This window comes from Anguilla rostrata, chromosome 5 (assembly GCF_018555375.3).
Source record: "Anguilla rostrata isolate EN2019 chromosome 5, ASM1855537v3, whole genome shotgun sequence".
NCBI lineage: Eukaryota > Metazoa > Chordata > Actinopteri > Anguilliformes > Anguillidae > Anguilla > Anguilla rostrata.
The window spans coordinates 7,204,328-7,231,523 of NC_057937.1; the positions used below are offsets into that span (position 1 = coordinate 7,204,328).

At 50.9% G+C, this 27,196-nt stretch overlaps 1 protein-coding gene across 1 annotated transcript in view; it reads left to right on the forward strand.

The window, feature by feature from the left end:
- Window positions 1-25,123, forward strand: part of kiaa1109 (KIAA1109 ortholog) — a 63,633-nt gene extending 38,510 nt beyond the window's left edge. The window contains 40 exon segments of the mRNA XM_064334822.1: window positions 136-860; window positions 1,241-1,489; window positions 1,766-1,859; window positions 2,866-2,916; window positions 4,309-4,515; window positions 4,831-5,066; window positions 5,403-5,647; window positions 5,877-5,982; window positions 6,186-6,283; window positions 6,481-6,666; window positions 6,986-7,154; window positions 7,286-7,497; window positions 8,330-8,528; window positions 8,884-8,943; window positions 9,306-9,532; window positions 10,927-11,057; window positions 11,308-11,461; window positions 11,746-11,855; window positions 12,029-12,119; window positions 14,786-15,036; window positions 15,430-15,645; window positions 15,978-16,158; window positions 16,331-16,517; window positions 17,091-17,252; window positions 17,357-17,496; window positions 17,616-17,814; window positions 18,315-18,518; window positions 18,693-18,869; window positions 19,197-19,334; window positions 19,468-19,722; window positions 19,861-20,014; window positions 20,488-20,645; window positions 20,869-21,061; window positions 21,580-21,797; window positions 21,891-22,142; window positions 22,256-22,459; window positions 23,273-23,467; window positions 23,599-23,733; window positions 24,102-24,351; window positions 24,480-25,123. Coding sequence (XP_064190892.1) covers window positions 136-860; window positions 1,241-1,489; window positions 1,766-1,859; window positions 2,866-2,916; window positions 4,309-4,515; window positions 4,831-5,066; window positions 5,403-5,647; window positions 5,877-5,982; window positions 6,186-6,283; window positions 6,481-6,666; window positions 6,986-7,154; window positions 7,286-7,497; window positions 8,330-8,528; window positions 8,884-8,943; window positions 9,306-9,532; window positions 10,927-11,057; window positions 11,308-11,461; window positions 11,746-11,855; window positions 12,029-12,119; window positions 14,786-15,036; window positions 15,430-15,645; window positions 15,978-16,158; window positions 16,331-16,517; window positions 17,091-17,252; window positions 17,357-17,496; window positions 17,616-17,814; window positions 18,315-18,518; window positions 18,693-18,869; window positions 19,197-19,334; window positions 19,468-19,722; window positions 19,861-20,014; window positions 20,488-20,645; window positions 20,869-21,061; window positions 21,580-21,797; window positions 21,891-22,142; window positions 22,256-22,459; window positions 23,273-23,467; window positions 23,599-23,733; window positions 24,102-24,351; window positions 24,480-24,696 — 7,636 coding nt within the window. The 3' untranslated portion in view covers window positions 24,697-25,123.
- The last annotated feature ends 2,073 nt before the right edge of the window (window positions 25,124-27,196 follow it).

Below are 27,196 nucleotides of genomic sequence, written 5' to 3' on the forward strand. Positions count from 1 at the left end.
TTATGGAGTTTTTGGTGGGGAGGTCAGGTCAGTAAGACATCTTTGATCCAGCAGTAGACGTGGGTCTGGAGTTGGATGCAGCCAAACCAGGTGTTGAGTCCTATTCATGGAGCGTTTGTGCTGTTCCGTGTTCAGGCAGGGAATGATCAACATGCCGCCCCTGGAGTTCAAGCCGGCCCTGATGATCGAGACGTTCAGCCTGAACGCCGTGGTGATGGAGAAGTCCATGAGCACGCCCCAGAACTCCACCAGCGCCCTGTCCTTCCACGACCTCAACCGGCGCCACTACAACACCTTCCACTGCGACTTCACCATCTCCTGCCAGTCCATCAGCCAGCACGTGGACATGGCGCTGGTGCGCCTCATCCACCAGTTCAGCACCATGATCGACGACATCAAGGCCACGCAGACCGACATCAAGCTGAGCCGCTACACGGCCGGCTCCGCCTCGCCCACGCCCACCTTCAAGGCGCGCGGCCACCGCGACTTCCGCTCGTCCGACTTCAGCCGGAGCTCGCGCGGCAGCCTGAACGGCGCCAGCCGGGCGGGCGCGCAGAAGGGCAAGCGGGGCGCGGGGGCGGGGGCGGGCGGGGACACGCTGGGCCGGAAGGAGCCGCGCGGGCGGAGCTCGCTGGGCCGCTCGGAGCGACGCACCTCCAAGGTGTCGCGGAAGGGCTCGCGGGACGTGGCCGACCACATGGCCATCCAGATGGACGACTCGGACTCCATCACGGTGTCGGAGCAGAGCGAGCCGTCCGCCGAGTGCTGGCAGAACATGTACAAGCTGCTCAACTTCTACTCCCTCATCTCCGACCCCACCGGCATCCTGGAGAAGGGCTCCCCCGAGAACTGCCTCCCAGGTACGGCCTCACACGCAGGGGCTTATGGGTAGGGCCTTACACGCGGGGGCTTATGGGTAGGGCCTCACACTAGGCTAGGAGGGCCTACATGCAGGTCTATGGGTAGGGCCTCACACGCAGGCTTAGGGGTGCCTCTGGGGCTTATGGGTAGGGCCTGGTTATGGGCACTGTTTGGCTATTTATTGGACTGTTCATTTGTTTGCTTGGCTTGTTTTCTGACTGTGGTTTGTGTGTGTGCGCGTGCGTGCGCGTGCGTGCGCGTGCGTGCGTGTGTGTGTGTGTGTGTGTGCGTGTGTGTGTGTGTGTGTGTGTGTGTCTGTGCGTGCGTGCGTGTGTGTGTGTGTGTGCGTGCGCGTGTGTGTGTCTGTGCGCGCTTGCAGAGGGCGGCCGCAGCCCCTCGGACCCCACGTGCCGCGTGGTGTTTGAGAACGAGCAGGACCCGTCCAGCCCCAGCCGGCCGAGCCGCCGGCGCAGCCTGGTGAGCTCGGAGCCGCAGCACGTCACGCTCATCGTGTTCGGCGTGGGCATGGTGAACCGCACGCACCTGGAGGCCGACATCGGGGGCCTCACCATGGAGGCCGAGCTCAAGAAGATCCACGGCAGCTTCACGCTCAAGGAGAAGATGAAGGGTGAGCCACGAAGGCCGTCCCTTCTTCCTCTTCCTCCTCTCATCCTCTCCCTCCTCTTTCCTTCTTTCCCCCTCATTTTCCTCTTTTCCTCTCCTCTGTGATCCCCTCCCACTCTCCTCCGGGGCTCATTGTAATTCCCTCTTCCTTTGACTGTGTTTGATTTCAGTAATGAGCAAACACACACGCGCACGCACGCACACAGACACACACACACACACACACGCACACACACAGCAGAAGGTGTAATGGCTCCCCTCCTCCCCGGGTCTCTTGTAGACATCCTGCACCAGAAGATGACAGAGACGTGCGCTTCCGCTCACATTGGGGGGGTCAACATCGTCCTGCTGGAGGGCATCACCCCAAACATACAGTGAGTATCCCCCCCCCCTTCGGTCATGTGACTACAGACAGTTTAGTGTTAAACCCCATCCTTGTGCTGATCCCAGTGTTAATTACTTTGAGATGTACCTTCGCTTTTGAGTAGGCCAGCCTGTACATTTTTAATTTTCTCTGACTTTGCGAACCTTTTAATTACATGAGTAAATTATTGCCTAAAGCTTGTGTTTAATTTGATTGTGCTCTGCTTTGATAACCTGATTTATGAGCGATAATCCATTTTCATTTGTCAGTTTTTAGATTTATAACGCATTTTAATTTTTGATTGAATGCCCTCATGAACTATTGTTGTCTGTCGAATTCTAAAATGAGAAATGACAAATGGAACGATCTGTTTTTACATTTTTATAAAATGAGCTACGATCTGTTTGACTTGAGCGTAACCCAGAATGCACAGCAGCCACAGGTACAGGAACAAGCCAGCCTTGCTCTTGCGCACATTTGGGATCTGAGAACATTTTGGGTTTGGATATTGGGGGGTCTCGCATGAGGAATACCCCAAATTTTGATGTGTCCTCACATTTCATTTAAAGACACCATGTTCTGTGAAGAGTGGTCACTTATGTACAAACAGCTAAGCACATCCACAGGGTGTTTTAGTCGTAGAACAGCCCCGGGTGCATGTCAGATTTGGATTGTTACTCTTTACATTTGCATAGCCTGCACAGCTTGCCGTAAATTTATTTGGGCAAATCCAGCTGCTGTGCTGAAATGATTTCATACTATTCGGTTGCTGTAAGCATCCAGGCAGTAGCATACCACTGCTGGACTAAATTAGACCACTCTGTCTCTCCCATCTGAATGTGCTTGATTTCTTACTTGGGAAGTCTGGAAGATCGGGGCTGCATATTTTGGGCTCGATACTGTTTCTGTACCTGTTTCTGCACGATGCTTACTCCTGATTTGCTCTTTTTTTCTTTCTGTTTTTCCTTTTTTACTTTCTACCTTCCTTTTTTTTCCTCTTCAACCTACGCGCATAGACTGGAGGATTTCCCCACATCTCCTACCAGCACAGCCAAACAAGAGTTTCTGTATGTGTACTTCCCCTGCATGACAGAGCCTGACCCCTGACCCCTGACCCCCGACCCCCCCCCGCTAGCCGTGCCGCAGTGGTCTGGGTGTACCGCTTGCTTTCTGTGTTTGAGTTGGCAGTGCCAGCTTTTGTGCCCAGTGTACCCTCTCCCCTCGCCTGACCTGTGTGATGTCACCTGTGCCCCGCCCACTTGTGCTCCTGCACTGTGCCTTGTTGACTTGAGTGACTGCAGTGGTTGCCATTAGCAGCGGACACGGCCACAGTTTGGTGCCCCGTCGTTCCTTCGATGCACACGTTCTGGTGCTCTGGCGCAGGAAGTGACTGTTGGGCAGGATGCTGTTTGATTGGGGAGAGTGACTGTTGGGCAGGATGCTGTTTGATTGGGGGGAGTGACTGTTGGGCAGGATGCTGTTTGATTGGGGGGAGTGACTGTTGGGTACGCTGAGAGCCAGCCACATCAGTACTCCGATATCCTATGAGACGTGCTGTGTTTGAGTGGTATCCTATGAGACGTGCTGTGTTTGAGTGGTGTCCTATGAGATGTGCTGTATTTGAGTGGTATCCTATGAGACGTGCTGTGTTTGAGTGGTATCCTATGAGACGTGCTGTGTTTGAGTGGTATCCTATGAGACGTGCTGTGTTTGAGTGGTATCCTATGAGATGTGCTGTGTTTGAGTGGATCCTATGAGACGTGCTGTGCTTGAGTGGTATGCTATGAGATGTGCTGTGTTTGAGTGGTATCCTATGAGACATGCTGTGTTTGAGTGGTATCCTATGAGACGTGTTGTATTTGAGTGGCATCCTATGAGACGTGCTGTGTTTGAGTGGTATCCTATGAGACGTGCTGTGTTTGAGTGGTATGCTATGAGACGTGCTGTGTTTGAGTCGTATCCTATGAGACATGCTGTGTTTGAGTGGTATCCTATGAGACGTGTTGTATTTGAGTGGCATCCTATGAGACGTGCTGTGTTTGAGTGGTATCCTATGAGACGTGCTGTGTTTGAGTGGTATGCTATGAGACGTGCTGTGTTTGAGTGGTATCCTATGAGACGCGCTGTATTTGAGTGTTATGGTATGACTATGAGACGTGTGCTGTAGTCTTTGTGTTACCTCTTTCCCTCTGCTTGTTTGTATCAGTGACTGTGTTCCCACATGTACCGCTGAAGCGTTTGCCTGAAGGTGAATGTGTAGACCCCCCCCCCCCGTGTGGTTAATGCTTGCTGAATATCCTAATAAAGTACTTAACCGCACTTGTTAGAATGCGCAATGCCGATTTTGGCTGTTCGCAGCAGGAGAATTGGCACTGGAGCGTTGACTGCCTGCGTTGTGTAGCGGAGTAGCTCCCAGGAGCGGTGCGCGGGGGTCGCTGACGGCGTTTTGTCCGTTTCAGAACGGTAGTAAAGTGCAACATCGCCAAGTCCCAGGCGCTGTACAGCGCCCAGCGCGGGCTGAAGACCAACAACGCCGCCGTGTTCAAGGTGGGCGCCATCATCATCAACATCCCCCAGCACCCCGCCACGCTCCACAGCATGATGGTCCGCAGCTCCCATCAGCTCTCCAAGCAGATCTCCGACCTCATCCGCCAGCCCTCTGCCGCGTGAGTCTCGGGAGGGGGGGGTGGGGGAGGGGCGGGGGGGTGGGGGGGGGATGGGCTTCTGGGGGCAGGTGGAGGAGTCGGGACAGGACAGCCCCTTATTAGGGTATTTCTTTTGCAAACCAGCGTGATTTCTGTGATGGGCTAGCTTCGGTAAACGTTCGCTCTTGTTTTGACTGGCCATGTAAAGGGAAGCGGCTTAAGTGTGTGTAAAGGACGAAGTAACACACTGGATACGTAAGGACCATCTCAGGCTGTGGGACTGACTAATGAGGTCCTCTTTGGTTCTGTCTGTCTGTCTTTCTGTCTGTCTGTCAGGCCCCCGCCCAGCAGGGAGGACACGGCCACGCCCCAGGCCTCAGACAAGACCTCCTCCAGCGTCAACCAGACCCCGGTGGAGGCCGAGTTCCCCCAGCTGCCCGAGGGGCTGGAGAAGAAGCCCATCGTGCTCAAGTTCAGCGCCATGATGGACGGGATCACCATCGGGGCGGCGCTGTTGCCCTCCCTCAAGGCCGAGTACAAGATGGGCCGGATGAGGAGCCACGGCATGACTGGTGAGCTCTTCCGGCCAATCAGGAGGCGGTGCACTCTTCTTTTATAGACTTCTGTTCCTGTCCTCCATTTTGTTAACTTTGTTTGTTTATACCCGAAATGGTGTCTGCTTCACTGTTACTTTGCTCTCATCAGTGAATTTGACTCTGCACATGTTCTGATGGTTGGGAGGGTAAGAGCTCATGAACCTGCCAGTCACTGACTTTGAACCAATCAAAAAAACGTTTGTCCAGAGTAAAACACTGATTGGTTCAGATCTGCGAGTAACTGTTTAGACATGGTAGCTCTAGTGACCACTCAGGTGACTGTATCTCTGTATCTTCTCCTCGTTTGCGAAGGTGCCCAGACGAGTTTCACGTTCGAACTGCCCAATCACAAGCTGCGCTTCCAGTCCAAGGTGTCGCCGGTGGACACGTCCACCATGCAGCCCTCCGCCAGCCTCACCCTCCCGCCAGTCACCATGTCTGGCGAGTACATCATGGAGGACCACGACAGCCACTCCGACCAGGGATGGGGCCCCGACGACTTCCCCACCAAGCCGGGCAACTATCTCCAGGGCAACTACCTGCGCTGTGTTGCCGAGGTGATGATTTAGGGGCCTCCTTGGGATTTGTCTCCACAGCCTGGGCTATTTGTAGATGGCCAATAGGGAAAAAATAAATTCAGCCTCAAAATGCCTGGTTTATTTAATTTTTAGTTTGTACAGGTTGCTGATAGACAGAACATGGTGACTCATGGGAGTCTCAAAACTCTCTTGCTGCTGTTTGGGTCATGGACCTGCGAGGATTTATGTCGCCCTTCTCTCCTTGCAGATCGGCTCGTTTGAGCACAACCTAACCACCGACCTCCTGAACCACCTGGTGTTCCTGCAGAAGGTCTTCATGAAGGAGGTCAACGAGGTCATCCAGAAAGTCTCAGGTTGGAGCACCACCCTTTCCCCTTTTCTTCTTGTTCTCCAATGTCTAAAACCTTGGATCCATGTTGCCATTCAGGTTTCTGTCAACTTTTGTTTACTTTTTCAGCCTGGGGAAAAATAAATGGATACTTGCATTTAATGGTGAGTCAGAGTTAAGGACTGATGTTGGATTGGATCCAAACGCTATGTGTGTGTGTGTATGCAGGAGGAGAGCAGCCCATCCCACTGTGGAACGAGCATGACATTTCCACTGATGGCGACAAGCCCAAGATCCTCCTATACTCACTCAACCTCACCTTTAAGGTAGGACTCGCTCAACCTCACCTTTAAGGTAGCTAGGACTCATTGAAACCGCACCTTTAAGGTTGTTAGGACTCACTGCAACTCAGTTTAAGGTACACAACCTGCATGTCCTGTCTGTCGTGTGTTCTGGAGAGCCACAGCCGAGGTTCCCGGGGGAAAGTGAAGTCGGAAGTTCACGCCTCTCTTTGGGTGTGCAGGGTATCCAGATGACCGCCACCACCCCGTCCATGCGGGCCGTGCGCTTCGAGACGGGCCTGATCGAGCTGGAGCTGTCCAATCGGATCCAGTGCAAGGCCCAGCCCGGCAGCAGCAGCTACCTCAAGCTGTTCGGGAAGTGTCAGGTGGACTTGCACCTGGCGCTGGGTCAGATCGTCAAGCACCAGGTGAGCCGAGAGACAGGGCGAGTTAGCACAGCGCTCACATCACAGGTGTGTGAATTTCCCACATCTGCACACAGCGCATTTCTCTGTCTGGTTCAATGGTTTTGTGGAGTGCCTGCGGTGGTAAAGAATGAATGGATTGCTTGGTTATTGCGTTGTGTTGTGTGGCGTTATTGCATGTGTAGCATAACCTGGCTGAAGCAAAGCCGCCATTTTGTGCCTGGGTGCTGGCCGCTGATCTGAAGGCAGTTAGACTTGGGCATGGGTTCGAGAGCCTGCGCTTTGGCCAGGGAACCTGACGGTGTACCCCGTGGCTCTCCAGGTGTATGAGGAGGCAGGCTCGGACTTCCACCAGGTGGCGTACTTCCGCACGCGCATTGGCCTGCGCAACGCCCTGCAGGAGGAGATCAGCGGCTCCTCGGACAAGGAGGCCGTGCTCATCACCCTCAACCGCCCGATTGTCTTTGCCCAGCCCGTGGCCTTTGACAGAGGTATCCTGCCCAGGAGCACCTTTCCTGTTTATTCTTAGGTTCTACTAATGTGTATGGACAGCAGGCGGGGGTAACGCCCCTCCTGACCTCGAACGCGTGTGGTTGATCCGCTGTTTTGGCCCTCATTGCAGCGGTGCTCTTCTGGCTCAACTACAAGGCTGCGTACGACAACTGGAACGAGCAGCGTCTGGCCTTGAACAAAGACATCCACATGGCCACCAAGGAGGTGGTGGACAAACTGCCTGGGATCCAGCAGACCTCAGCCCAGGCCTTCAGCACCCTCTTCCTGCAGCTCACCGTCAACGACCTGGGCATCTGCCTGCCCATCACCAGCACCTCTCAGGTAGGGCAGCCTCGCCGGAGTTCGTGCTGATGCTAACAGCTAGCAGCTATTAGCCTTGGCCAGAGTCTTGCTCCAGAGTTTACGCTAATGCTAACAGCTAGCAGCTATTAGCCTTGGCCAGAGTTGGAACACTAACGCTAATGCTAACGGCTTGCAGCTATTAGTTTTGGCCTGAGTTGGAACACTAACGCTAATGCTAACTGCAGCTCTTAGCGTTTGTCCTTTGTGCTTAGCCAGTAGTCAGCACGTTTAAGCACGTGACCTGAATCAAAATGCCTGTAAGGATTTTAGCCAGTCTGAATGAATGAAGTTGGTATTGTTGTTATTTTGTTGCTGTTGCAAGCAAACCGCAGCCAGACGGAAGTGGAAAGAAGTCTGTATTGTTGCTTGGGTGTGCGGTGTTGTGGGGGTTTGAACTGAAGTAAAATTTAATTGGAAATAATTCACATTTTTAATCCCAGTACCGAGACCCTGGTATCTCCCAAAATTCAATGTTGAATCGGATAATTAAATTCCAATTAAATTTGTATTGCCTCGGGTACTGCGCAGAGATTGGTGTTTCTTATAGTACTGATAAATACATTTGAAAATTGCGCTTAAAAAGGAATTACAGTTTTATCCCTTATTTCCATAGAAAGGACATTTTCCAGTTATGGAACGCAACAGTATACCCAGCTGTGAAGCAAAATGTGCAAGAAAAGTAACCTGCAATCTACTCTTATCCACTCCTACACTTTATAATTTTACCTAACTGTAGTGGTGGCGTCAAACGTTAACTCTGGTTTGTTGTCTATTGGACCCCTATCCCCCGCCCCCACCCCCCTTTTCCCAGGCCAATCACAGCCTCGACTTCGACACGGGCTCCGCCCTGGTGCTGACGATCGAGAGCACGCTGATCACCGCCTGCTCGTCCGAGTCCCTGGTCAGCAAGGGCCACTTCAAGAACTTCTGCCTCCGCTTCGCCGAGGGCTTCGAGAGGACCTGGGACGACTGGAAGCCCGAAGTGCGGGGCGAGCTGGTCATGAACGCCTGTAAGGCCGCCGCGCTCACCCCTTCGCGTGAACCGCCACGCGACCGAACGCCGGCTTAAAACACGTTTGAAGTCGTGAACCGAAGCGTGAACACTTCTGCCGCTATCTCATTGCGTTGTGTGAATTGTTGCCGTTCCGTCCTTGACATTAATTAAAATGCCCATGGAGAAATTGTAGGGCTAATATTAGCAGTATTGTTATTACTTTTGGCGTTGTTATTATAATAATGAGGGTACTGATATCTACTTAGCCCTGCAGGATGGGACTGTGACAGGAGAGTCGCTTTTAATGTGCCTGTTAGTTTGGCAGTATCGTTTTTACCTGCAGTGGTGTGAATTTGTCTTTTGTTTTGAAGGTGTTGTCCCGGACGGAACCTATGAAGTGTGCTCCCGAACCACGGGCCAGTCTTCTGCAGGTGAGTGATCTCAGTCTGATATGAGCCAGTCTTCTGCAGGTGAGTGATCTCAGTCTGATATGAGCCAGTCTTCTGCAGGTGAGTGATCTCAGTCTGATATGAGCCAGTCTTCTGCAGGTGAGTGATCTCAGTCTGATATGAGCCAGTCTTCTGCAGGTGAGTGATCTCAGTCTGATATGAGCCAGTCTTCTGCAGGTGAATGAGCTCACAAAGACACTTTTACTGTGAAACTCTCTAAGAGCACTGCACCATTTGGCCATGAGGTGGCATCAGTGCATGAGAAGGATGCCTCAGTTGTGTGAATTTTCTGTGTGTGTGTGTGTGTGTGTGTGTGTGTGCATGTGTGTGTGTGCGTGTCACAGAGAGCAGCAGTGCGGGTACCTGGACTCTGAACGTCCTGTGGAAGATGTGCGGTATCGACGTGCACATGGATCCCAACATCGGCAAGCGGCTGAACGCCCTGGGGAACACGCTGACCTCGCTGACGGGGGAGGAGGACGTGGACGACATCGCCGACCTCAACTCGGTCAACATGGCCGACCTGTCCGACGAGGACGAGACCGACACCATGTCCCCCATCGTCCACGTGGTGAGTGCACCGACGCGGCATTCGCGGGGTTAATTCCGTTGTTCTCACCTTGCAGGATCACACAGTTAGTGTGCATCTTTAGTTACGATCAGCCATATTTATCTTGTAACAAGGGAATCAGAGTTTTGGGATGTGTGTTTAAAGGGCTGTGTGTAGCTCCGTCCTGCTGTGTGTTTAAAGTGCTGTGTGTGAGTGCTGTGTGTAGCCTGGTGTGTGAGTGCTGTGCGTGGCCTGGTGTGTAAGTGCTGTGTGTAGCCTGGTGTGTAAGTGCTGTGTGTAGCCTGGTGTGTGAGTGCTGTGTGTAGCCTGGTGTGTAAGTGCTGTGTGTAGCCTGGTGTGTAAGTGCTGTGTGTAGTCTCATGTGTAAGTGCTGTGTGTAGTCTCATGTGTAAGTGCTGTGTGTAGTCTCGTGTGTAAGTGCTGTGTGTAGCCTCGTGTGTAAGTGCTGTGTGTAGTCTCATGTGTAAGTGCTGTGTGACTATGTGTAAGTGCTGTGGTAGTCTCATGATTGTGTGTAAGTGCTGTGTGTAGTCTTATGCTGTGTTGCGTGTGTAAGTCGTTAGCATGTTAAGTGCTTGGTAGTCTCTGTGTAGGTGTGCGTAAGTGTGTGTGCTGCTAGCCTAGTGTGTAAGTGCTGTGTGTAGTCTCGTGTGTAAGTGCTGTGTGTAGCCTAGTGTGTAAGTGCTGTGCGTAGCCTCATGCTAGCCTCATTGTTTACAGCCTGTAGAAGGAGACTGCAGCCCTAGAATCACGTTTAAGAGGCGTCTGGTTAACCACCTGCTGGGCCTTAGCCCAAAGCCTCCACGCTCGCCCGTCCCAGCCGAGTATCTGAACGTGTTCGCCGTGCCGGACGGGACCCTGTCTAAGGCGGGGTTGATGCGGGGCTCCAGGCCCCTCTCCTGGGGCTGTGTATGTAGCCCAAATGACCCTCTGTCTTCTCCGTCCCAGAGTCACCAATCACTGCCTGTCTGTCCTTTCCAACCACCTCCCTGCTCTAACTTCCTGAAAGGGGGGGTGGGGTTTGGGGGTGATCACAGCTCCAACTGCTGAGTGAAACCCCAGAGCCATCCCCCCCCCACCCCCCACCCCCACTCACAGGGTGACCAGTATGTTATGGAGAAGTTGACATTTGATTTGTGGAGGGACATGATATGGAGGTGGAATTAAAGTGGAATTGAGCCCTGAAAAATTTCATTTAATTCTGTAAAAATATCATTTAATTTGTACAGCAAACCACCTTTGAATTAGATGTGGTTCATCTCGTTGGTGTGGCAGTGCTCTCTTTCCTGGTGGTGACGGTGGGGTCGATTTGCATGTGGGGCAGCCGTTCAGGGGTGGGAATGTGCCGGGGGGTCAGTTTGGATTTAACCGGATTCCCCCGGGTCCCCGCACAGGAGCCCATAGACCACCGGCGGCAGATCTTGTCGGGGACCCAGACCGTGGATTCGCGGGGGCGCAAGTTCTCCAAGCGCCTGGTGGACATCCGCGAGCTGAACGAGCAGGCCAAAGTCATCGACGACCTCAAGTAAGCGGCAGCTGGACCGAAGGGTTTCAGTGCTGCGCATCGTAGATACAAGCACACAGACAGACACAAGCACACACGTGTGCAAATACACTCAAACGCACACAAACACACACACACGCACCCATGCACGTACACATACACTCAAATGCATGCAAACACACATACACGCGCGCACAAACATGGGCGCACACACACACACACATGTACTGTATACACACACACACTCACACACACCTTTTCCTTCCTTCAGGAAACTGGGGGCGAGCGAAGGCACCATAAACCAGGAGATCCAGCGGTACCAGCAGCTGGAGTCCTGCGCCGTCACGAATCCAGGAGGGCACGTGAGGAAAAGCTCCCGGACTGGTACCTGCCTACCTGCGGTGAGCGATGTGACCTGCCTACGCGTACTGGCACCTGAACCATACGCCACTGCGTACCTGCGCACCTGCACACCTGCGCACCTGCGTACCTGTCTAACTGTGTCCCTGCTCACAATCACCCACCGTTCTGTCACACGTAGGCTCAGAGATTGAGTGGTGATTGGACGTCACGTATAGGCTGACAGTTGAGTGGTGATTGGGTCCTGAGGAGCAGTATATTTAATAAAGTATGTTGAAGCGATTACTATGATTTAACCTGATATTGTTTCATTTTTGTAATGGGAGTTTTCCAAATGTTCCTCTAACAGGCCGCCTCCTTAAAAGACAAATGGGGCCTGGGGTACAAACCCAGTTACAGCCGGTCCAAGAGCATATCTGCTGCCGGAAGAGCCCCCCCAAAGAGGCTGGAGCGGGCCAGGTAAGGGCACTCCAGAGAAGCATGGCCAGTGGGGTGTGTGTGTGTGTGTGTGTGTGTGTGTATGAGAGAAAGACACAGTTGAATATATCATATGTACGTGCGTGTATGTTGATGGTGGAGATGGATTTGAGCTGGCAATTGTGTTGGGATATTATGCTTTGTCCGTTCCTCAGCTCTAGAATTGGGGATGTCGACGATCTTCCGGACGTCCGAGTGGAGGCATCGTCCCCAGGACCCAGAGTCACCTTCAACATCCAGGACACGGTACTGTACGCCAGTCTGCGCTGTTTCTGTGCTGGATACAGTGTGGATACTGGTTTAATTATAAGTCATTTGAACTCCATACCGCAATACTCTATACTCCATATGTTTGTGACATGAGAGTATTATTGGACTGAAAATGCTAATTCTATTTTGCTAAATATTTTCAGTTTATACACTGAATATGGTGAATAGTCGTAAAATTTTATGGTGTGAAAACAGTAGATTTCCTATATTGTTTTGTGGTGTAAATGCAGTTGATTTGATTAATTGCGTTTTGATGTAAACATGGTAGATTTGCTGTATTGTTTTAATCCACCCTTTTAGTATTTCATTGCTCTTTTGTTTTATGGTTTGAGCATCAGTATTAGACAGGTGGTCTAGAGGTTTACAAAACTCTGAAGACACAGTATCGTCAGTTTTCCTTTCCCACCATTTAAGGGCACATATTTTATCTGTGTGCTCCTGACTTTTTCCTTCTGAAAACTTTTTTTTTTTTCTCAGCACAAAATGATGCATAATTTCACAATGACTGGAGGCTAATTGTTTGAGCACTGTAAAGGATTTTAGCACCATAAAGAGACAATTTTTCATTTAGATTCTTCCAGTCAACATTGTAAAAAAACAGAATGAAATAAATCCCTGTGAATATGCATCATTGAATAAGTATGAATGCCATGGGCATTGACTCCACTTTTGCGGGAAAAACACTCACTAATTTGGTCATTTACTTTTACGACCTTGACAGTTGTGGTGTTAATAGAGGTATAGTTTATATTTATGCGGTATTTTGAATTGCCTTCTTGAATCCACCTGAAGGTTCAGGAAGTGTAATTCTCCTCTGGTTAATCTTTATACTCAAAGATGGGTCTACATTGGGTAACTTGGTTATCGCGATGCCTTGAATCACTGCGGTGTCCTAATGCCTTTTGCTAATTGCTTCATCACACTTTTCATTTTTGGCTTAATTTTGTGAATTCTTTTGTTCAATAAAGATTGATAGTTTGGGTGCGGAAATGCCAAACCTCCCTGACAGTCCAGGAGAAATGTGTTTCAAGGTATTTGTAAAAATGAACCAACAAATGAAAATCTACTGTAAAAAAAATCTCTCTCTTTTACTAATACACTTAACCTAATGGGAAATCCTGATTTAACAGCAAATTCTAATTCTAAGAGAATATTGTAAGGTCACTGCCACACGAAAGTTTACTGATCACTTTTTTTAAAAAGTTTTTTTATTTATTTATGCACTTTTCTTTCTTTTATTGACATTTGTTGCATGTTTTTTTTTCCTTCATATGATAGCAGGATATTTGCACTTTGAATCTGGGGTCTATGTAACAAATCCTGTAATTAAACCCTGTAATTTCAGCATCAGGAGGTAATGTGTGTGCGTAAAGATAAGATCCGTGGGTACTCTGACTTAAAGATGGCGGGTGTCCGTTAAGCACACCTCACCACCCTGAGCGCATTTGAAATGAGCACCCGAGTAGCTCTTTAAATGAGAATGAAACTGGTCCTCGGGCCGTGCGTTGAAGGCGTAAGACGTGCACGTGCGACTTCAGCCTGAATACCAGCATACCTGCGGTGTGCCATACGTGTTCTCTTGGAATTCAGAATTTGCGTGCCTGTGCTGTAGTACGAGCACAGCGAAAGGCTGTTTGGATGGGAGTTCGGCCGCCTCGGCCGGGCACTGCCAGTTCCAGTCTCGGCTGCGGTGTAAAGGGGGATTTTACACCGCAGCTGGACCCGCTGCGTCACTGCACCCCAGCCCAACTCACCGAACCACTCACTCTTCCTTCCCCTCGCTTCTCTGGGGCCTGCGGCATGGAGCGACCTTTAACCTCTGCTTTTTGACCTTGGAACAGTTTCTGCTTGTTTTAATGGAGCTGCAAAAATTGCTAAAATGATATATTGCCCAGATCAGCTGTCAGATTTCATGTTTTATTCCAACACTGTATTTTTTGTATTCATTTTTTACTTCGGGAGTTATTTTTGTCTGTTCTGATTGGTGGAGGCAGGTAAGATCACATTGAGGCACTCAGTGATCGGTCAGGAAGTAGCGATGGTGACCTGTTGCGTAGCTTGTTGGTCACAAGGGGGTAACGGGGCCTGTCTCTGGCTGGTGTCTGTCCTTCTGTCTCATGTGCTACTGACATCTGTCCTTCTGTCTAACGTCCTGCTGACATCTGTCCTTCTGTCCCACGTTCCTGCTGGCGTCTGTCCATCTGTCTCCGTTTCCATGGAGAGGTGCTGGTGGACACCTCGCCGTCTTGTCTCCACTGTGTTTTTTTCCTTCCATTCATTCTTCACCTGAACACTTCTGTCGTCTCCACGGAACGTGCATGCAGCTGGTGACTGTGGGATATGGCGTCACGGAATATGACTCATGGCAGATATCTTCACATCTAAATGAAACTGTCCAAAAAGATTATGCGCAGCAGTCCCCCCTGTACTCTCTAAAGTGGTTGATCCCTGTACATTTGTACTGTGATGCACTGACTGTCCAATTACTGCAGTCCTCCTGTAATTGGACAGACCACCACCCCCCCCCCCTCCCCCCTCCCCCAATAAAGAGGGTTGATATCTGCCAGAGAGTGCCATTTGACATATTGTGGTGTCGCTGCCATAACACTTCCTGTTTTACGTTCTTCCATGTGTGGCCAAAGTTCCCGGAGGAGACAGAAATGGACCTGTTGTGTGTCAACGTTGACCAGCCGCCCCGTCATTTCCTGTCAGTTAGCGATGGCGCATGCTCTGTGTTCAGCACCCCCACCTCCACCCCCGTCTTCTTACCCAGCCTTCCCTTCCAGCCCGAAGACAGCCGGCGGGACGACAGCTCTCTGTCGTCCTCCGACGACTCTGAGAAGGAGGAGGAGTTTGACAGGGAGAGGCAGCCATGTTACTACAGGAGGCCCGTGTGAGTAGCCTCTCCTTGGGTTTGCTTGTTTGTATAGTTGGCAGGGACCATGGACTGTTAAAATACAATAGCAGTAGAGGCAGTTTCAAGCTAATTTACATCTGTTAATTTACATTAGCAGATGGCCAATTATTATTATTATTATTATTATTACTTAGTAGGGACCATGCACAGTTAAAATACAGTTCCACCAGAGTTAGCTTCAAGCTAACTTACAAACGCTAATTTACGTGTTAGCACATTTATTATGTGCGTCATTGCCCAATACCTTCAGCCCCTTGAGGCATTTGATAAGGTAGTGTATTGTTTTCTATCAGCATGGTTCTCTGAACCAGATTTACCTCCTGAGCCTGCATGCGCTGCCACAGCTGACCGAGTCGCTCCCCTCCCCAGGCAAACGCCGCGCAAGAAGTCGTCCGGTTTCGCGGCGGTTAGCCAGCTCTTCAGCGAGCGCTGGCCCGGCACGCCAGCTAGCCGAAGCATAGTCAGCTCCGCCACCGAGCGGAACATCGACTTCGAGCTGGACGTTCGCGTGGAGATCGACAGCGGCAAGTGCGTGCTGCATCCCACAACCCAACAGGCGGAGCATGATGAGGTCTCGCTGAGAAGGTAAGAACTATTACACACGGCTGTACTGTATCCAAGAGCAGCCCCGAACTCCAGAGTGACCCATGGGGCACACCTAACACGCTGTACCCAAGAGTGACCCATGGGGTACACCTAATACACTGTACCGAAGAGCAGCCCGTGGGGTACACCTAAAACACTGTCCAATCCTTTTATGACTGATTGACAATGTTTATTCTAATTTTCATTTTCAAACCTGATTTGATAATAAAAGCACAAAAGTACTGAGATACTGTTCTGTTTTTTATGTCCTGAATTTTTTTATTTATTTATTTATGTATATTGTGTTTGTTCATTTGTCCCCCACCTTACAGGAGCTGTGACCGCAGCTTAAGGAGTCTGGACCAGGAGTCTCCACCAAAGAAGAAGAAGCTTCAGCCGACGTGTACCTCCAGCGCTCACCTTCTGGCAGGGAAGAAGGTCCCATCATCCCTGCAGACCAAATCCTGCGACTCGGAGACCACCGTCTTCTACATTCCCGGCGTGGACGTCAAGGTGCGTTATCCTTCTCTGGCCATTCACCACCCCAGGATTTCACTACTGTGGCACAGGGCTGGGTCGTGCTGGTTTTCAGAAGCCGCATAAAGGCCATGTTCGGCGTGTGCATTTCGGGATTGCGACGAAGTTCGGCGGTTAACCGGTGGAATTTTCCGTTTCCCGAACGCAGCTGCACTACAACTCCAAGACCCTGAAGACGGAGTCGCCCAACGCCTCTCGGGGCTCCTCGTTGCCGCGGACGCTCTCCAAAGAGTCCAAGCTGTATGGTATGAAAGACACCGCGGCCAGTCCTCCCAACCCGGCCCAAAGCAGGACTAACAGCCTGCTTCCTCCCCCTCCCCCACCTATTCCCTCAGGTACCGTGACCCCCCCGTAAAGGATGCATGCCCCGTCTGCATGCTGCATGCTTGCCTGCGTGCTCCGCTGCATGCCGCATGCCCTCCCCTCTCGCGGCACTGCCCTGCAGTGCTCCAGCTCTGAATGCACGTCTGAATGCATTGTTGCGTTTTACGTCATCCGGACCATCACCAGGAAATAAATCCATTCTCTCCATACGGTGCTTCCCACATTTCCCAGACCACTGGATGAACAAATTAACTGTGTTTTATTTGACCCTCCTCTGATTTGAAATGTTAAAATATGTTTAGAAATCTAATCGAAACATGTCTTCGCTTGCTTGAATCCACTGCTTTTTCACTTTTTATTTTTTGAAGCTGCTATCTTGTGATCCACCTCCCATGGCCCGCCTGTGGGTTCTGATGCAACGGGCGCGTCTGGCTTAGTGTAGAGAACGCTCGGCTTTCTGTGTTTATAGGGACCGGCTGCTCATAGGGACTGGCTGGCCTTGCTGAGCACAGCTGTTTGATTGAGAGCGTGTGCTGGTGGCTAACCGTTAGCGTAACCGTTAGCGTCCTCTCCTTTGAATGCAGCCAAAGGGAAGGGGAGCGGCGGGGTGAAGACGGCCAAGCTGTACGCCTGGGTGGCCCTTCAGACGCTCCCGGAGGAGATGGTCATCAGCCCCTGTCTGCTCGACTTCCTGGAGAAGGCCCTGGAGACCATCCCCATCACCCCCGTGGACAGGAACTACACAAGTATGTGCTGTGTGTGCGTGTGTGTGTGTGTATGCAAATGAAAAAGGAACTGTATGTGTGTGTGTGTGTGTTGTTTTCTCCTAACTCTTCTCTCATTGGCTCAGCCCTTAACTCCCAGGATGAGGACATGGGCCAGTTTGACCCTGTGGACCCGCTGGAGGAGTCCACCACGTCCCTGGTGTCCTCCTCAACCTCCGCCTACTCCTCCTTCCCTGTGGACGTGGTGGTGTACGTCCGCGTGCAGGTAATGGCCCAGTCTGCCCCGAAGTGCCCCAGTCTGCCCCAGAATGCCCCAGTCTACAGTCTGTCCCAAACTGGCCAGAACTGTCCGGTCTCACATCCTCTCTCTCTCTCTCTCTCTAGCCATCTCAGATTCGCTTTAGTTGCCTGCCCATGTCGCGGGTGGAGTGCATGCTGAAGCTGCCCTCTCTGGACCTGGTGTTCTCCTCCAACCGGGGCGATCTGGAGACCCTTGCCCCCTCGCACCCGCCCGAGGGGCTCCACCAGGCGTCCGCGGCATCGCCGCTCGCACAGAACGTGCTCAAAGCCTCGACGGGCAAAGGTACCGCCCCTGCCCCTCATCCACCCAATCACAAACATGCCACAGATTACAACAGACCTTTTATGGGATTGCTTAACCCAGCCTAATTTGTAGTCTGCCTGAGTTACACATTTAAGTCGGATTTAATGCCATTGGCTGCAGGTGATCAGGTCTGTCTTCATGCCATTGGCTGCAGGTGATCAGATCTCTTAATGCCATTGGCTGCTGGTGATCAGTTCTTAATGCCATTGACTGCAGGTGATCAGGTCTGTCTTAATGCTATTGGTTGCAGGCAATCAGGTCTCATAATGCCATTGGCTGCAGGCAGCCAGGTCTCATAATGCCATTGGCTGCAGGTGATCAGGTCTCATAATGCCATTGGCTGTAGGTGATCAGGTCTCTTAATGCCATTGGCTGCAGGTGATCAGGTCTCATAATGCCATTGGCTGCAGGTGATCAGGTCTCATAATGCCATTGGCTACAGGTGATCAGTTCTTAACGCCATTGTCCCGCTTTCGCAGGCCCCTCTCCAGGTTTGGGCAGCCCTCTGGGGCGGTCCAGGCACAGCAGCAGCCAATCGGATCTCACCGGGCCGCCCGCCAACTCTTCGGGCCTCAGCTTCACGGCCTGCATGTCGGACTTCTCGCTGTTCGTGTTCCACCCCTACGGCGCCGGGAAGCAGAAGTCCGCGGTCACAGGCCTGCCCGCTGGGTCGGGCCCACTGGGTAAGGCCCCGCCCCTCACACCCAGGCCACAGGGGGCCTTTCTGAAGCTGTAGGGCCATCACCGATTAACCTTCCATGTGGCATTCCACAGTGACGCTGTCGAGGTAGCCTTTGTGTTATAATGCCGTGGATGGGTAAGTGGGTGATAGTTACGTGTGATAATTGGGTCGGTAGGTGCCGTGGATGAGGAGCCTCCATCGGTGACTGGCAGGAAGGACTCCCTCAGCATTAACCTGGAGTTTGTGAAGGTCAGCCTGTCCAGAATGCGCCGCACCGGCTGGCCCACCTTCACCGAGAGCTTCATCCCGGGAAAGGGGGGCAAGATGGACACCACCCTCATCAACATCTCAGGTGACGTGCCCATGTTCACTTGCCCTTAGGGTACATCACTCACCCTTAAAGAATAGGCATGCCATGAGCATATTACACAGTATCCCAGAGTGGGCCTCATCTCAGACTCTGATCAGGGTTATCAAAGATGTCCTCCAACTAAATATACCTAAACTGCAGTTTAGGGTGTGTGTTGGGTGTGCGTGTGTGTGTGTGTGTGCGTGTGTGCGTGTGTGCGTGTGTGCGTGTGTGCGTGTGTGCGTGTGTGTGTGTGTGTGTGTGTGTGTGTGTATGTGTGGGCGTGTGTGTGTGCATGCTGGGTGTGTGACGCGTGTGCTCTCTCCGCAGCTGTGTGTGACATCGGCTCTGCGTCCTTTAAGTACGACATGCGGAGGCTGAGCGAGATCCTGGCCTTCCCCCGGGCCTGGTACCGCCGGAGCATCGCCCGCCGCCTCTTCCTGGGAGACCAGACCATCAACCTTCCCCGTGAGACACACACACACACATATGCACACACAGCGTACACACACACACACACACACACGCACACACAGACACGCACACAGGTGTACACACACCAGGCTGCATGTGATGACCTGTCCCTTCCCATCATGCCCAGCTTCAGGCCCTGCGACGCCGGACTCAGCGGAGAACGTGAGCCAGCACCTGTCCCCGGAGTCGTCCCGGAAGGCCAGCTGGCGGGGGTGGGACCAGTCCAGCCAGTCGGCCTCCTTCCAGCACATGCCCCAGTCTCCCAATGTCTTCAACGACCACTCTGCCGCTGCCACCATGTCCCCGGGGGGGCTGTCCCACCTCAAATCCCCCGCCCCCTCCCGCTGCAGGAGCGTGTCCGACTCCTCTGTCCCACGGAGAGGTGAGCCACCGCATCGCACATCGCCCCGTGTGTCTGTGTGTATTCTGTGTGTGTGTGTGTCTGTGTGCGCGTACGCTCACATATAGGAGCCATCACCCTGCTCTGAGCTCAGGGCTTCCGCTTCTGCGTCTGTCCTAGACTCCGTCACCAAGACGTCCACGCCGTCCTTCAACAAGAACAGCAAGGCCAGCGGTCAGCAGGGGGCGCCGTGGGAGACTCTGGTGGTGTTCGCCATCAACCTCAAGCAGCTCAACGTCCAGATGAACATGAGTAACGTCATGGGCAACAACACGTAAGCCAGCGGTCAACTGCTTTATTCGTTGGAAACCTTCCTGCTAGCTAAGGTCACCGGTGATTGGTAACCTGGAATTTTTAACTGTCTCTTTAAAGGTAACTTATTGATTATTGATTATTTATTTTTAGCCATAGTAGCACGGTGGCTTAGCACATTGCTTTACATTAGTGATATTCTAGCTGCTCCTCTGACTGACCCCAGCATGTATGGAGATGAACAGCTTAATGAATCTGAAGCATGGTCGCCACAGGCTGCACCTGTTTTGTTACATTGAAGTCACACTTTTCTCAGGGCTACAACCGCTGTTCTGTTGCATATAGTATATGTATATACCTGGGTATGCCTGATCTGCTTCAGTAATCTCAGCCCATTTAAATGGCTAATATGCTAAAAGCCAGCTGTGAGGTCCCCTAGGTCAGTTGTGCGGTGAATGCCTGCTTAATTGATTTAAATGGGTGCGCTTCCATCAGGTGGAACACCAGTGGGCTGAAGAGCCAGGGCCGGCTGTCTGTGGGCAGTAACAGGGACAGGGAGATCAGCATGTCCGTGGGGCTGGGCCGGTCCAAGCTGGACTCCAAAGGAGGCGTGGTGGGGGGCAACATCGACGTCAACACCCTGGAGATGGTGTGTAAGTTCCATTTAAACGCTCTTCTCCTGCCTCTGAGGTGGTATGTCCCGTTTAAACACTCTCAACCTGCCCTGGTGATGGTATGTTCCATTTAAAGTCTCTCCCACCCCCTCCATGGAGATTGTATTTTCCATTTAAACGCCCCAGATTCCCGCCCCAGATTCCCTCCTCAGATTCCCGCTATGGGCTTGTTTCCCGCCAAAGCCTCATCCGTTTGTTTCAGCTCACATCTCGGAGCACCCCAACCAGCAGCCCAGCCACAAGATCCAGATCACCATGGGCTCGACGGAGGCGCGGGTGGACTACATGGGCTCCAGCATCCTGATGGGCGTGTTCAGCAACGCCGATCTGCAGCTGCAGGACGAGTGGAAGGTCAGCATGTGCAGCACTGTGGACGCCAGCCTCTCCGAGAAAAGGTATGTACCCCCCAAAAGAGATATCCTGTACCCGTCCAAAACCCTAGAGATACCATACACCCATTCAGAACTCTAAAGAGAGATCCCACATCCATCCAAACCCCAAAAGAGAAATAACCCATCCACGCCCCTAAAAAGGTACCATACACCCATCCAAAATCCTAAAAATATATCCTAAACCTACCTAAAACCCAAGAGAGATACCATACACCCATCCATAACCCTCAAGAGAGACCATACTCTCATCAAAAACCGAAGATATCATACACCCAACTGAACCATTAAGAGATACACACCCATCCAAAACCAAACCCCTAAACATATATCAAACTCCCATCCAAATCCCTAAAGAAATATCATGCACCCATCCAAAACCACTCTGCACACCCCAAACATTACGCAATAATGGCCATCATTTTTGTCCCATCATTTTAGTGTAGCATTTGGAACTGGTCGTGGTTCACGTTCCTCGTCAGCAGCTGATCCGGAGCTCATAGATTTTGCTCCTTTCCCCGCAGCGAGATCTTCGTCCATGGCGACCTGCAGTGGGACATCTTCCAGGTGATCATCTCGCGCTCCACCACCCCGGACCTCATCAAGATCGGCATGAAGCTGCAGGAGTTCTTCACCCAGCAGTTTGACACCAGCAAGCGTGCCCTCTCCACCTGGGGCCCTGTCCACTACGTGCCCCCCAAAGCTCCCATCGTCACCATCGAGAAGGGCTCTGCCGAGCTCTGTAAGCACCAGCGCCCCCCTGCGGCCGAATCCGCTCAGGCTCTGAGGGAGGTTTCTTGGCCTGTCGAGTTACATGATCTGTCTCATCTTTTAGACATGGACGCTGCCCACCACCGCCACTGGCCGGACGTGCTGAAGGTGGTCGCCGGGTGCCACATCTCCCTCTTCCAGATGCCCCTCCCCGAGGACGCCGTGCAGCTGGGGGGCTCCATGAGTCTCCACGGCAACCACATGACCCTGGCCTGCTTCCATGGACCAAACTTCCGGTCCAAGTCCTGGGCCCTGTTTCACCTGGAGGAGCCCAATATTGCCTTCTGGACCGAGGCACAGAAGGTCCTGGAGGACGGTGAGTGTGTAGGCTGCCTGGGTAACAGCCCGTTAGCACGTTAGCACTAGCGTTCCTTCTTAGGGATATTCATCAGGCCTCATCAAAGCCATTTCCTCTTCCTCTCCCCGCAGGTTCCAATGACGACTCGACCTACATCGTGCAGACTTTAGATTTCCATCTGGGCCACAACACTATGGTGACCAAGCCCTGTGGGGCACTGGAGAGCCCCATGGCAACCATCACCAAAATCACCCGCAGGCGGCACGAGAACCCTCCCCACGGAGTGGCCAGCGTGAAGGAGTGGTTTAACTATGTCACCGCCATGCGGAACGAAGGTATACAACACGCTCATCGGCCATTCATTCTCCATCTCTTCTCCTTCCATTCCCCATATGTTCCTCTCCCAACCCCCATCCATTCTCTATTAATTACTGTACATTCACCATCCATTCCCCACCCAATCTCCATTCACCATCCATTTTCCATCCAATCTCCATTCCCCATCCATTCTTCATCCATTCTCCGTGTATTCCTCGTCCAATCCTTTCCCGCAGCGAGATCTCCTTTATTCCTTGTCCAATCCACATTCATTCTTTATTCATTCAATATACATTCCCCATACATTTCCTACCCATTCTCCATTTAACATCCATCCATTTTCCAATCCTTTCTCCATACATTCTGCATGCCTTCATTGTCATCAGCCAGCCAGCCAGCCAATGCTTTGTGCTGCTCAGTTTTATATGCCTGGAAGAGGAAGTGGTCTAACATCTGTGTCCTTGAAACAACAAACAGGTCCACTGAACATCAGTTCGGATGGGTCATAACGGCTCTAAAGATTCAAGATTTTATGTTTATTGTCCTTCAGTGACGAACTTGCTGGCAATAAACCGTTCAGCAAATCTCTTTAAGGTTTTGCATGCTCTGCGTCAGTATGAACAAAACACCCAATCACAATGTGTCGGCGTGAATTACCGAATACGATGAAGATGAACTTCAGAGTCACCTGTAAGGTTATTACATAGCCAGTATAAATGACGTGCTTTCCTAAGGATGAAAAATGCTGCTTATCCTGCATGTCTCTGGAGTCCAACAGAGGTCCCAGTGCTGCAGTGTTTCAATCTGAGTGTCCTGTCCTTCTTCTAAAGAGCTCAACCTCCTCCGAAACGTGGACGCCAACAACCCCGAAAGCAGCGCGGCCGCCAAGAGCTCCAGCCTGCTCAGCGGCTTCCGCGGGTCTTCCAGCTACAACCACGAGACGGAGACCATCTTCGCCCTGCCCAGAATGCAGCTGGACTTCAAGTCCATCCACGTGCAGGACCCCGAGGAGCCTTCGCTGGCCGGTAAGACCAGCGTGTGGGGGGGGGGGGGGGGGGGTGGATGAGGTACAGTATTCCTGCGTGATTCCTGGTGATGTCACTGTTGTTCTTCGGAAGCTCCCCGTGTTCACGCACCTCGCTGTGGTCTCCTGCAGACCCCAGCAGCAAGCCCAAGGTGGAGTGCAGCGTGGTGACCGAGTTCACGGACCACATCTGCGTCACCATGGACGCAGAGCTGATCATGTTCCTGCACGACCTTGTGTCGGCTTACCTGAAGGAGAAGGAGAAAGGTGAGGCTGGTCTAGTAGCGGCAGTTGCCCGTCACTTCTGTCCGTAAAATAAACTGATGAAATATGAAATGGGGTATCAGGGCTAGGTTTACAGTTTAGGATTTAAGGGTATAGAGTTGGGGCTAGAGCTTGGTTTAGGGTTTAGGATTGAGGGTTTAGAGTTTGGGGCAGAGCTAGGTTTAGGGGTTTAGGATTAAGGGTATAGAGTAGGGGTTAGAGCTAGGTTTAGGGTTTATGATTAAGGGTATAGGGTGGGGGATAGGCATGGGGTTAGCGTTGGGGTTAGCCCAGCTGTGTAGGTCTGTAGGCGGGTTTCCCTGCAGATACCCTGTGAATCGGGACTAAGTGAATCTGGCTGGTCTTCACAGCTCTCTTTGCCCCGCGGATGTTCTCTGCCCGACCCGGCCAGAAGAGCCCCACCACCTCGCATGACCACAACTCCACCGACAAGGACAAGGACAAGGACAAGGACAAAGACAAGGACAAAGACAAGGACAAAGACAAGGACAAAGACAAGGACAAGGACAAGGACAAGGACAAGGAGGACGCCATAAACTACACCACCGTGGACTGGAGGGAGTTCATGTGCAACACCTGGCACCTGGAGCCCACCCTCAGGTAACCGCCCAAAATGTATTCAGACAAGAGAGCTGGTCTTTATGTGCTATAATGGCCTGGCAATAAGCTGTGAAATTAAGAGCATTGTTCCTGTAGTTACTGGGAAATCCCTCCTTTTTCTCCTTCAGGTTAATTTCCTGGACCGGAAGGAAAATTGACCCAGTTGGGGTGGACTACATTCTGCAGAAGCTTGGCTTCCATCACGCCAGGACTACAATTCCCAAGTGGCTTCAGCGAGGTGTGATGGACCCCCTGGACAAGGTTCTCTCGGTCCTCATAAAGAAAATGGGAACCGCACTGCAAGATGAGAAAGAAAAGAAAGGAAGAGAGAAAGATGAACATTAGCAACATAGTCTGTCGCTCAGTCTGAACCCGCAAATGTGAAATGCTTATCATATAAGTCCAAGGGTTCACTCAGCATGAAAACAAAATGCTCATTTTTTCCAAACACTGGATCTCTCCTCGCTACTGTAAACTGCATTTCCCATAGGCACCCACTGCTACTGCCCGACCATGTGACTTGGAAATGTTTACTGTGGTGCATGCTGCCACTGTATGGAGTTGTGACCCAAATCGTTGCACAACTGTTGTATTATGTATATTTTGAACAGAAAGTAGGGATTTAATGTTACGTGGCTGCTTAGACTTTTTTTTTAATGAAACGTGCAATAGACTAATGTATATAAAATAACTGTATTGACACTTTAATGTGAATTTGATATGTGTTGATTTTAACATAATAAAATCATGGCCATCATGTGTTCCGATTTGATTCAGGTGTGCAGCTTCACTTTGCTTTCACCCAGAAAAGATTCAGATTTTTGTTTACAGTGAATACTTTGTGCTTACTGTGGGAAGCAGCCGCAATTAAAGATTCAGCCTATTCTCTCTTTGGACTGATCAAGTTCTGTGGGGGTATTTTTGCCGCAAAAGTCACAGAAATGTGAATGGGGTTTCACAAATGTGTAAAGGATTTCACAAATATGTAAATGCTTCCACGTGTCTGTAAATGGGGTGGTCCGCTGGAACGCAGTCCTGCGAACGGGTTTTCCATGCAAGAGGAGTATGGCTGCATGTCGTATGTAAGGGCAGTGTGACGGGATCGAGCTGTCATCTACAAAACCGAGCGTCTGCCTGCCACTGCGAACAGGTAAACTGCAAAAGAACTTTTTTTTTTTTCTTGTCTCGGGTTTTAAATGTAATAAAAACGTTTTAAACACCATTTCTGCGCGAGTAAATATTTTATCGAGGTGCTTCGGCCTTGTTGGGCATGGTGTTGGCATGCATAAATCCAGGACGGTGGATTCTAAGATTTGATCTAGTTTTTTTTTTGGTTTAATTCAGTTGAATGTTATGTTTTATAGATGTTCTGAAGAACATGGCGTGTTTGGGATCATTAAAGTGTGATACATTTAATACATAATGTAAAAATATATAAATATAAAAGTGTGAATATCAACCGGAGGACATCCTGGCAAAAACCTGATTTGGGTTGAAACCTTGCTCTGCTGCATGGTAAATTTCTTTTGGGAGCTGTGCAGGTGTCCCCCCCCCCCCCCCCTCCTGATGCGGTTTTGACCAGTGCCTCGCTATTTGGACATATGTGCTCAACCTTCAGTGCATCAGCAGAAAATGGACTCAAACTTGAACAAGTCTGTGTCTGATATTCGCACGAGACTGTGCAGATGATATTACTATGACTCTGTGTGTCTGTGGTACGTCAGTCTGTGTGGGTGATAAAAAAAAGTTTTGAAGCAGTGACATGGAAGTGACCACGTTTTCTCACAGTCGAGTTCTTAACAAGATGTTGCTCGGCTGATCTTATCTTTTGGTTTCCTGTCAGCGTGAAGGCGCTCTTCGTCACATAAACTTAGAAAACCGCTGCCATTTCAGCTGCCTCCAAGGGACTATGTGGAAAAAGGGCTGTAATTCCTGCAAGGATCACCCAATATTGATATACATACCGTCAAATTAAAGCCCACCGTCTGCACCTCATATTCATTTCAAATCCAATGTGCTGGAGTACAGATTCAAAACAAAAATTCTGTCACTTACCCAATACGTATGTATAAATACACGTATTTGTGTGTGTTGTGCTATGTGTGCATTTGCTTATGTTTGCATGTATTTCCTTGCATTTGTGTGCATGTGTGTGTGCGTGTGCACGTGTGAGTTTGTGGGTATGTTTGCGTGCATGTGCGTGTGTTGTGCTGTGTGTGTGTATGTGTGCTTGCGTTTGCATGTGTGTGTGTTAATATGCACCTGTTTGTGTGTATGTGTTGTGCTGTGTGTGTGTGTGTGTGTGTGCGTTATTGTGTGTGTGTTTGTGTGTGTGTGCGTGCATGCATGTGTGTTGAGCTGTGGGCGTGCGTGTGTGTTGTGCTGTGTGTGTGTGTGTGTGTGTGTACTTGTGGGCATGCATATGTGTGTGTTGTGCTGTGTATGTGTGTGTGTGTGTGCTTGTGGGTGTGCGTGTGTGTGTGTGCGTTGTGCTGTGTGTGTGCGTGTGTGCATAAATGACCTCAGTTGAGGAAGGCTGGGAAATCCCTTGTTTGCAGCTACCTCTCTGTGTACAACCCTAGTGTAAAGGAAAAATGGCCAAAGGTGTACGTCCCTGGTTGATGTAGGAAACAAATATGCAAATGTGTCTTTCATTTGGCCCACAGGAACATTTTTCTCATGAGAAAAAGTAATCAGGAACTCATTCTGAAGGTATTTCAGATTTATTTAAATGGCAGTCATCATCATCAATTATATAAATACATTTTAGCAATAAATAAATAAATAAGCATAATAAATATTTAAATACAAATTGCCACATTTTTTCACAGTTTTTTAACAAATG